At 43.8% G+C, this 11,103-nt stretch overlaps 1 protein-coding gene across 1 annotated transcript in view; it reads right to left on the bottom strand.

Annotated features, from left to right (window-relative positions):
* PTGR1 (prostaglandin reductase 1) overlaps positions 1 to 7,450 on the bottom strand; it is a 10,665-nt gene extending 3,215 nt beyond the window's left edge. The window contains exons 1-6 of the mRNA XM_009573298.1: positions 7,344 to 7,450; positions 5,340 to 5,385; positions 4,538 to 4,597; positions 3,166 to 3,333; positions 1,657 to 1,774; positions 1,208 to 1,363 (exon numbers count right to left, since the gene is read on the bottom strand). Of these exons, the coding sequence (XP_009571593.1) occupies positions 1,208 to 1,363; positions 1,657 to 1,774; positions 3,166 to 3,333; positions 4,538 to 4,597; positions 5,340 to 5,385; positions 7,344 to 7,449 (654 nt within the window). The 5' untranslated portion in view covers position 7,450. The remainder of the gene's footprint in view (positions 1 to 1,207; positions 1,364 to 1,656; positions 1,775 to 3,165; positions 3,334 to 4,537; positions 4,598 to 5,339; positions 5,386 to 7,343) is intronic.
* Between the last annotated feature and the right edge of the window lie 3,653 nt (positions 7,451 to 11,103).

Genomic DNA, 11,103 nt, shown 5'->3' with positions numbered 1-11,103 from the left:
CCCCCTACACGAGTCTGCACTTTCACCTCTTCACTTTATGATGATAAGTTTTTACTTAAGGATTCTCTTCTCCCAAACAGGGAGGCCTGTACTCAAAAGCTTTTAACGGAGAAAAGCTGTAAGGAATTTTACTGCTGGGGAGAGCTCTGCACAAAAGTTGGAAGTGAGAGGAAGGGGAACAGACGTGACCATAAAACCTGTTTAAGACCTTAGCAGCACAGGCCGTGAAATTTGGAAGGGTGAGGCAAGGTACCCACGAGCTCCTGCTACAGGGGCAAGCACTTTGCCCTTTGCCCTGATGCATTCACATCGATTGCCAGGGGGAGGCGGGTGCGTTGCAATCCACAGACAGCGCCATCATTCCTGGATCAGCAGACAGTGCTGAGAGAAAGACATGTTGAAGGGGTGATGATGGCTGCCCTTTAAAACAGGTGGCTAGCCAGAGAGTTTTAGGCCAGTATCTCAGCTAATACCCATGTGCCAGGTATTATGTTATCAGGTATAATGCATACATTAGCTATACTAAGAAATTAAAAAAGCCAGAGCTTGTTCTCTGGCTTGAAGGCGAACTGACATGGTTTGACTGCATCCGTACCGTTAAACTCTCTTAGCCTCCAAAACAAGATGGTCACATTCAAACAGCCTACTGAGAACAGTCCACAGCCCCTCTTAACTCCAGCTGTACCTGGGAGAAGTCGGAAACCCTCTATAGGCCAGCAATTTTACAAGTGGGCCTTGCAACTGTTTTGTTTACAGGTACTGGTGTAGCCACCTGGACCACGTAATGTGGGGCCATCCACGCTCACTCTCCTTCCAGCAACAGCAGAGAACTGCCGATGGGGCCAGGAATGGACTGGAGCTCTCTCTGTTCAGCATCAGTTAGATGTTCACTGTGACCCTCACCTCTCCAACATGTGCCATGCTTTCCAAAGAGTGAAAGCTTCTCTCTCTCCATTCACAAACAACGCCAACAATCCAGCTTTGCCTTTCAGTCTTTGTTCTTTCCATTACTGCCCAAATCAGTCGCAGAAATAAGTGTGGGAAGGGAACAGGAAAGCAGTCTCTCTTACAAAGACCATTTCTTAGATGGAACTCAATATTGAATTCCTGGTGTAGTCTTCGATTAGATGTATACAATATTGAGTTCCTGCTATAGTTTAAGGAAAATGACAGTCTGCTCAGGGTAAGGCCCTCTCTCTGAACTCACATTGTCAAAGAAACAGTCGTAGCCATCAGGAGAGGCCTTACGCAGTGCTTCATCCAAAGATGTAACAGTCTTGTAATTAAAGGCTTCATCAAAGCCTATTTTTTTCAGATAGGCAACCTTGTCATCTGAGCCAGCAGAGCCAACCACTTTGCAACCCTGCAAGGAAAGGAGAAAAACATTTCTAATCATCCCCGCACAACACTCACAGAGAGCTGGGTGGAGGGCTCATCCTTAAAGTCAGGCTGTCATCACCATACGAGTTCCTGAGCTCTAAGAAACATTCAACTAGCTTTGCTACATCTGCAGCAGCTTGTCCCATCTCAAGACCTTATGTAGGCATAAGGGATCCCCTTCAGGGATGCTTGCCCTCCTGATCATTCATAGCCTTGTTCCTCTGTCTCCCAGCTGACCCTTCTGAGGAGCAAAGATGAGCAGTTCAAGTCACTCACCCCAATTTTAGCGAGCTGCCCCACCACAGAGCCCACAGCGCCAGCTGCAGCATTAACCAGCACCGTCTCTCCTGGCTTCACCTTGCAGACCTCCAGCAGACCAAAATACGCAGTGAGGCTGTGAAGAAAAAGAAAGAATGCTCAGTAAGGAATAAAAGATGCCAGACACAGATATGTGACTTGATCACATTGAACCAAAATATCGCCACAACCAGAACAAGATTCAGTTTTCCTCATTCTTTATGAAATACAAAAATGAACACAAACGTCTTACAGCCATCCCAGAAAAAAACAGATGCAGTACTGGGAAACAGGATGCTGTGGCAGAAGTCTGCCTTAGGTGAAAACAGCTTTCCTTGTGCTTTCCTTGTGTGAAAACAGTTAGCTTTCACTAGCCGAAAGGAGAAACACAGAGATAACTCTGTAAGGTGCCAACTCAGTAACACACTGGAAGAGAGAGTAAATCCAAGCTCGACAGAGGTCAGTAGACAGCTGGTATCTACCAGATTGAGGCAAAGATTAAATGATACTAATCACAAATCAAAGCTGGCAGAAAGTGGTGGCAAAACCTTGCTGAACTCATGGGCACACTGCTCCTAAGGACTACTGTGCAGAGCTATGGCTACTGGGTGAATAGTGATCTGTAGGAACCACTAAAGTTTAGCTCAAGCACATTCCACTGATCATATAAATACTGAATGACATCAGGCTCTGCAAGCTTCCTGAAGCAGCATAATCAACTGGCCCAGAACCCCAACAAACTTTTCTTCTAAATTCAAGCTTAGAGCTTCCCACTGGGTATGAACTGAAAGGGTGAGCTGAATCTACCTAGTAGCTGTCTGGAAAAACATACATCTTGCCTGATGTCAAAATGAAATCTGAGTTCTGCATCACACACAATGTTACAATCATTTGAAAGCCTTCTGTGTCAACAGGACTGACCAAGTCCTGATTTCCCATACAAACTACAGAGACAGAGAGAAGAAATGTGAGAAGATGACTGAGAGACTGCAGTAGTGAATATGGATTTCAAAGCACAGCAGCTCTGTCTGCTGCAGTGCAATTTAAAGGACCTCTATTTTGCTGCACAATATGACAGCTGTCTTCTGCCATTTTGGGGACATTTCTGGAAACATGGTGATAGCAGAAGAGCCCAATCAGCAAAAGCAGACTAGTCCAGGTGCCAGTGAAATTTGAATCTTTCCACTGAGGTTAATTCAGATTGAACTGGATTCTTTGCAGCCCCTCCTGGATCCTCTTCCTACCTTATTACAATTCCTTAAAGAGAGACACCATGATCTCCAATGCAAATCTCCTCTGATCTAGAGGATGGGCCAAACTTCAGGCCCTCTACAGGGTAAGGGCATCCGGAAGCACACATGTTTTTTACCAGAGTGAACAGACAACATATTGGTAGAACAAGATGAGGGAAAAAGGTCCTACAGAGAGGCAGAAACATCCTGCACAGCAAAATCCAGGGGATAGCTGCCTTTGGATCTTGAAACTCACCCTGGCATGCCAACCGTCCCAAGAGCCAGAGATTTGGGGAGTGATTCTGGCCAACTGGAAGGAAGGCGTTGTAGGTCTTTCCCGTCAGAGATTGCATGAGTTCTCCAGCCACTTCTAGCCACGACAAAGGCCCCCACTGTGAAAGCAGGATTCTTGCTTTCTATAATCCTGTTTAAAAGAAGGAAAAAAAAAAAAAAAAGAATACCCTGTCAGAGACAAATCATTACTGGCTCTTCTCTCCTTTATTCCTGTTGCCCTGTGATGCAGGAGAAAAGAAATATTTCACGTCAGGACATTTAGCCCACACCTGCTGATGCTGTAGGCTTCTGATGTCTTTCCTGAAAGGTCTACAATCTCTCAACAACAGGGGGATACTGGACAAGATGATTCTAGACTCAGTCCTGCCCACAACAACTCCAATGTTCCCACATGGATGCCGACTTTTTTTTGACTAGCAGAATGAATTCGGACTAGGCTTCTGTGAGTTAGAAGGCAGGAAAGATGATGCCGGGATTAAAGGGTGGAGAAGCAAGAAGTCACAGATAGGCTGTAACAAGCAGTTCCCTTCTCAGACAATCTGCACCTCCTTTAAAGGTTGAAGATCCTTAAGATGGAACCTCTTGGGTAACAAAACCAGATAGAAAGCAGTATCTAATAACAGGGAGAAGTTCATACTTGCGGTGTCTCTATGCCAAATGAAAATTCAACTTTCTTAACTCAACGGGAAAACTACGTTGGGAAGGGGTAGGTAAGCAGCTTTGAAATATTGGAAACAGTTGGCCTTCTGTTCAGCAGACTTGGTTGTCTCCTCAGTGTTCCTGCAGAGAAACACAGGAGTCAAAGGCCACAGATGTTCCTGGGCAGTAACTTAGAGGCAGCACAGCAGGAACAAGCTGACAAAGGGAAACATCTGTGTAGCTAAATTACCACATGCTTGGGAGAGGATGGATTTAAGGTTAGATAACCCTTTGGCTAGAGCTGTATCTTAGGTGATGCTGACTCAGCTGGAGTAAATAGCATGCATGGTTTCGGGCATGCAATTACTGGCACAGCAGATTTTAAAATGTAAAGTTAACACTTATGGCAAGTACAATGGTCGGTCCTTCATACCTCTGCCTGTAAAAATTTCCTTTGAAAACATTATCGCCGGAAATAACATGTAGATTGTATCAGAGACCTAAATGCTCTCTAAGAAGGCAAAAGAGGTTCTTAGAGGAAAAACACATTCCAACCAATTACAGATAAGAATACAGTTGCAGAAGCACGTAGACTCACATCCAGAATAGGTAATGCAGGCTGCAGATGTCTCGAATGTCAGTACATTCCTTCAAGATCTGCCATGTGTATGGATAACAAGAACTGAAGATCTTACCTGGCAACCTGTGTGCCTATCATTATGTCTCCTTCCTTCATATCCCTTTGACTGTAAGGTCTGTAACACAAGCAGAGAGATGGCTTACTGTAAGCAACTTGAATGATGTTCCAGATATGCTATGAAGCAGTAGCTACTGTCTGACCCAGAAGGAGAGCATAAGCAGTGATGTTGAACAGATCGCAAAGAGCTTGTCGTTGTAATGTCATAACTGGATGTTTTCCATGGCCAGCTGATTGAGCATCCTATCTTAACTGAATACTGGGCTGGAGTGTTGGGGACACAATAGCATTAATCTTCCCAGCATGGTCCACCACTACAAGAAGGTTGAGACTTCAGAGAACTATCACTGACACTAGTGTCCACCAGACTTCTTCAAACTACCCAGTCTCCCTGTGCTTGGACTAGCACCATATGCGATTAACATGGGCATATCAGCAATTTCCTACTTAGAATATGTATCCTTAAGTACAAGGTTGCTAAGATAAGTGAAGCAGCTACTTCAACAGGGCTGCAGTCTCATTTGAGCCCATTACATTCCAGTGGAAGAGACATGACAAGGAACAATAGCAAAGTCCAAGAAAAGTCTAGGGCTGCAGCATCGTTATCCTAATGTCTGGCTAAATCTGGCACAGCTCAATATTGTGAGCCTTGTCATTTATACACATTTTATAAAAAGCAGACAAAGGTATCTGGGACTCCGGCATCAGGGGATGTTCCCAGTACATGTTCTTTTGAGGTTTAAGTGGGAGAACAAATGAGGTATCTTAGCCAGCATTTTAAAAAGAAGAAAAAGATATACCTCATGTAAGGATCAACACTGAGAAACACTGATTCAAGCAGCAACTCTGCAACAAAAGACAAAACAAATTCCTGGGCATTAGCAGTGCAGTAAAGCATAGTTTCCACAAGTCAGTCTTTCAACAAAAGCTATAGGAACTCCTGACAGCTCAAAACCCCCATATCCCATCATCCTGTAGAGAAAAACTACCAGAAACGACTACTACATTCATTAGCTTTGTCTGGATTATCACAGTGCTGTTACAAAAGACACTTTCTGTAGTGTCTCTTTAGCAGGCTAGTTTCTTTTCAACCCTGTTTTTTTTTATCTGCCTCCTCTCTCGATAGAAGGCTCAAGAGGTCAGGCCTGCTAAGCAAAACACTAATTTACTTTTGACCCAGATATAAAATGCCCTCCCATGATTCAACCAGCAGAGGGTGGTAAGAAACCTCGGCACAGGTCAAACATACACACTACTTTGCTGCCTTCAACAGAAAGCATTAGGCTATCTTTTCTAGGTAGCCTAATCCACCTTATTGTCTCTAATGCTACTAGTTCTTGTGAAATATACTGTTAAACAAATTTTAATTTAAATTCTCATTCACACAGCAGTTTTAGCTGTTCATGTCCACCTCATAATACTTCTCATTGCCTGTGCTGCAGTGGTCTAGCTAGTACAAGCCAGAAATACATTCAGACATACATATTTTCCCATTACTCAGAGTGAACAGGAAGAATAGTTAAGGCCATGTAACATAACAAGAAAGGACATCTCCTTTAAAAGTGTTACTCTAGTATGAAGTTACACCTCTTCTTGCTGTAGGACTTAAAATGGGAAGGAAGGCATGACTCCATGTTCTTAAATACCCACGGGCATTAAATTTTAAAGCGTGTCTGAATGCTATAGAAGTACACATGCTATGAAAATGCTTGAAAGCATATGTAAGAAGAAATCACCTTTCAAACCTTTAAGTTGTAAACATAACTAGTACTTTAATGAATTTCTTTGGCAGACCTTCTAAACTGGAGTAAATTTTGTAAAGGACAAGTGGTAGGGTGAGGTTCAAGACAGCATAGTACAAATGTCCAAAAATGAAGATTCATTCATTTATCAACAGCTCTTGCACAAAATAAGTTAACATATTCCCTACCCTTTTCAAAATAGAGAAACACAGGAATAAAACCTGTGCATTTTTTTCTCTTTTTATTCATTCTCTCTTGCTGTCACAACAGGGCAAATATAACAGATAAGCACGGGCAAAAAAATAGATGTTGAATGCAGACAGAAGTCTTGCCTTGTTGCTTCTTAAAATGAAAGACCAGCCTGCATTGACTCCAGCCCCAAGGCCTCCCAGCTGCAGGCTCACTCCCACCCCAGTCACTCTGCTTTGCTCCAGCACTATCCACAATACCTTCCCTATCAGCATGAAAAATTCCACTGAAAACCTCCTCCCAGAGGCTGCCGTCCTCTCCAGCTTTCTCCGAAGGATTTTGCAAAATAAAGTAGATTAAAACCTTTCACCAGTAAAGCATGTTTGGGTTTTACTACAGTTACCTCATTTGCTCTGTGTCATGGTTCAGTTCTCTCTTTCTAAGTTAAATGAATTCTGTTTCCTTGTGGCTGTCAGTTTGGAGGGCATATCACTTCAGCAATTTTCTCCAGTAAGCTTCATTTGCAAACACATTCGAATGCCTTTGCCATCAGACACCACATGTGACTAAGCAGTGTGAGACTATGAAAGGCATGCCGCAGCCGCTGCGTGCTGGAGTTAGAAGAGCTCAGTCACTGTTTTTAAGGGGATTATCAGAAGGCAGCATGTCTTAAAACCCCCCAAACACATCAGCATACCTGTTCTGGAGCAATTGCCCTTCTCTGCTAAGGTGCATGGCTTACCATAAGCCATGACAACCGATTTTCAAAAATCCAAACCAGAGAAATGTACAAACAGTTCTACAGATGCACAGCCATTCATCAGCAACCAGACAACCTCTGGAAAAAATAAAAACAGGTGGCACTCCACTTACCTCCATCCTTTAGGTTTGGTAGCTCTATCTTTTTCAGGTCGAAGTCACTGGTTTTGGGGAAACCCTCAAAATGCTTCTTCAGAACCCATGCCTTGGCAGTCACCATCCTGCACAACAAACAGCATGGCCAAAGAGCGCCTGTCAAAGAGATGCCCAACTGTGCTGGGCTGCTCATGGGGGCTGGTTTAGACTTTATGAAGTGGAAAAATATCTTTATAACATGCCATCACATGGCCTCTGCTTGCATCCTTTAGCAATATTGCCAGATCAAGAAAATGTCTGAAAAGCCCCCTCATTGCCTAAGCAACCCACAGCTCCCTGCGACCTGCCGGACCCCCCTGCCTGCTGGCAGCAAGCCCTGGTGTGGGAAGTCAGCCCCAGCAGGGTGTACGGCTCCCACTCTAGAGAAACTGAAGAGGGAAAATATACTACTTTAAGGAGAAAAAAAATCCTGGAAGGAAAAAAACCCCACCACTTAAACTCACTCTTTTGCCTCGATCACACAGGGTGAGTACTGACCCTAAACTTTTACAAGCTTGAACCAACGTGCAAGTAAGAAATACAAAGGTAAGAAAGACCTCTTTCCATGACACCCCATATGTTAAAAGAAAAGACTTCCCCAGTCGCCAAGCTCAGGGCTTGGAACTGGGAGCACACTGTCACCAGCATTTTCCATACAAGATGGAAACAAACAAATGACTTAGATTCGTTTTACCCTCACAGCCCCTTTTTCCTTCTTATAAGCAAGCGTATCAACAAGGGCAAAGAAAGAGAAGTTTATACTTAGAGCAGGCTGGTGCAAAACCGTGTCTTCTGCTGACAAGGCCAGTCAATAACCTTCTGCACTCGACTCAGTCAGTGGCTGGACTCCTTCAGACACACACGCCTCCTAAAAGGCAAAGACATCTGCTTTTATTGACGGAGCAGGTACCACCCTCAGTCCACTTCCCCAGGAGCAAGCGTAAACGGTTAGCAAACCCGGCACAGGGCACACCCAACGTGATTCACCTTTCTCCTACTAAGATTTGAAATCATCCTTACAGACTGCTCCAATTCAGCGCCCAGCCAGTTGCACAGGAATGTTCCACAATATGCCAAGCTAAATACACAAATCCCTAGAAACCACAAAACACTGCAGTCTGGAGACGGAAACTATCCCCCGGAGCAGGAGTTTCTTCAAATCGTATTTTACTAGTCCAGCCCTAAAACTCTTTAAGAGTTCTGCCACTGAAGAAAAAATATCTAATTAAAAATGAGCATAAAGTTCATCGTTCAATCCATCATTTAACACAGCGAATGATTCATACATATGCCACTATCACCAGGGAACACTATCATGACATTTACACAGCAAGATAAAGGACATCTACACCCACGTCTATGCTCTGACACCTTCACAGTCCCCAGGGCACACACCAAAAGATCAGAGCCTGCGGGGCTATGCCTCTGCATGCTGGGATCTCATCTGGGATCCTGCAGAGCCACCTTAAGAAACAGCAGAAAGCTTTGGCATTTTGCCTCAACTATGTTGCAATAAGGCACGTGGCATGGGAGAAAACTTTGCCCAGTGGCTTCACCTTTTATTTTTCTTGTGAAAATATTCAAGTAAAATATTGGAAAGTGTAAAGAGTGGAAAGTGTAAAGAGACCAATACCTAGTGGCATGTTTAACTACAAGACACCTGAAGGCAAAAGTACTACTTAGGAACAGAGACCTGAGAAAATAAACAAAACTTTCTAAAAAACACACAAGCAAGGACCAGGGAGAACAGTGCAAGCTCTCCATTATTTAGATAAAAGCAAAAGCCACCAGCCCCAGAAACTCATCAGCATTCAGCGCTTTTCTGTGATGAACCAGGGATATTCCTGGTTCCTCGATGAGAAACAAACACAGCACAGGTGAAGGGTTCCTGCGTTAGGAGTGTGTGCTGGGGAAATCACCTATAGCAGGACACATACGTCCTTCACAAAATGAAAGAAGTATCATCAAGCTCACTGCCAAAGTGTTGTCCGAAAAGCGGATTCGTGCCTGGCGTGCAAGTAACCAATTCCACACGCTCAGGAGAGAGATTGTTTTATTCAGGCCTGGGTGCTCGGTTGATTTGCCACAAATCAAGCACACCTGGTCTAATCACCTTTCTGTTTATATCCATGCTTCTCATACATGTTTTCTCTTTTACATATTCATTAAATTTCTGAGAACTAATTATAATATTACATCATCCTAGACACATGCTCACTAAAGCCTTTAGGGTCTCCTTGAGGGTCTCGGGTGGTCTCTGGTGGTCGGCGGGGTACTGAACTCTTTGTGAACCTGTTCCTTTCTTTCTTTATAAGGTCGAGGTTTGTCTCCGAGCCACGTCTGGACCACGTTTGTTTATGGTTCTCTTTTCCAAGGTTACTCTTCACTAGAGTCTAACAATGCTTCCGATACATGATTTATACTAGTTACAATTCTACACACCTGCAAACACAACACCTGCTAGTTACCTAACTTCTAAGCAACAAGTGTTCATTGTTTAGAATTACAGAAGCGAGCAGTAGAATTAGTGAAGCGAGCAGTATGGAATAGTAGACACTGTACCTACTGCATCAAAAGCATCCCGCATTTGTTAAGTGAGCAGCCAAACCCAGTGTTCCTAACATCCCACATACAATCACAAGAAGAACAAAGGTCACAGAAAACTTACCTGCAGCAATTGCCATCTGACTTGCAAATGTTTTTTCTTAAAAAAAAAAAGCGGGTGGCACTCTCCTGATATTTCCATCCGCTGCTGCATATGCTTTGGTATCAACGGTGCTTATCTGTACTTTTCAGTTACAAAAAACATTGTAACACTGCAGCAACAACAAAGCAAACTCAGCGAAGGGGCTTACAGCAGCAAAAGATGAGTTCGGAGCAACACAAAACGGATCCTGCCCACTTGCTTATACCCACAAGAGGTGTTTGTCCCAGCAGCGTCCCCCGTTCAAACACAGGTACTCCAGTGCTCCAGCCAGGAATGACTGGGGACAAGGGATGCTGGCTAGGTCGGCAGCCGTGTGCTGATGTGCCCGGGGGAGCCAACCGTGATTCAGAAATGGTTTGTCTCCCACCCTGTCCCACCTCTGTCAGACATCAGTATTGACTCCCTGCTTTTTGTCTCAAGGCTCCAGCCCTGTTCTTTACATTCCCACCATCATCTCTTAATGGCTTGATTCTTCACTTTAGTCTGAGTAAAGGAACATGTAGTCCCCTGTTTTAGGCTGTCCTTTGTTTTCCCTATCTGGTCCTCTAAGAAGCTGCACAAAGATATGCTGTAATCCCAATGATCTGCCAATCTAGGTGCCATCAGTATTAGCCACTCCTCTCTCTCTTCTGCTGTTCCTTCTGGTGCTTCCACACTCAGACCTCTCATTCACACGAATCTTCACATCCCTATCAAAAATGTCTACTTTTTGTGATACACAGATTTTTCCTCAGAGCAATGATCCCTGCTACAAACAATACTGAAAGATTAATTTCACTGAACCATTTTTACTACATTTAGGCCTAACTTTGGGAACAGGACAAATTTTCTGCTGACCACCTCTCACCTTCTATTGCAATCACATTATTATATCCACTTCAAGGCTAGGGATGTTTTCTGTAGGCTGTAAAACAAAAAGCCCCAAACCACAAACAGAAAACAGAACACAGACACGTGCTTGATGAATGGATTCACAAACCAATTTCCAGATTAACAAACCAAGGTTATTTTGTATATTTAGATACAAAATCG

Source organism: Fulmarus glacialis, unplaced genomic scaffold, assembly GCF_000690835.1.
Source record: "Fulmarus glacialis isolate BGI_N327 unplaced genomic scaffold, ASM69083v1 scaffold2042, whole genome shotgun sequence".
Classification (NCBI taxonomy): Eukaryota; Metazoa; Chordata; class Aves; order Procellariiformes; family Procellariidae; genus Fulmarus; species Fulmarus glacialis.
This window is presented reverse-complemented; position numbering and strand designations above follow the sequence as displayed.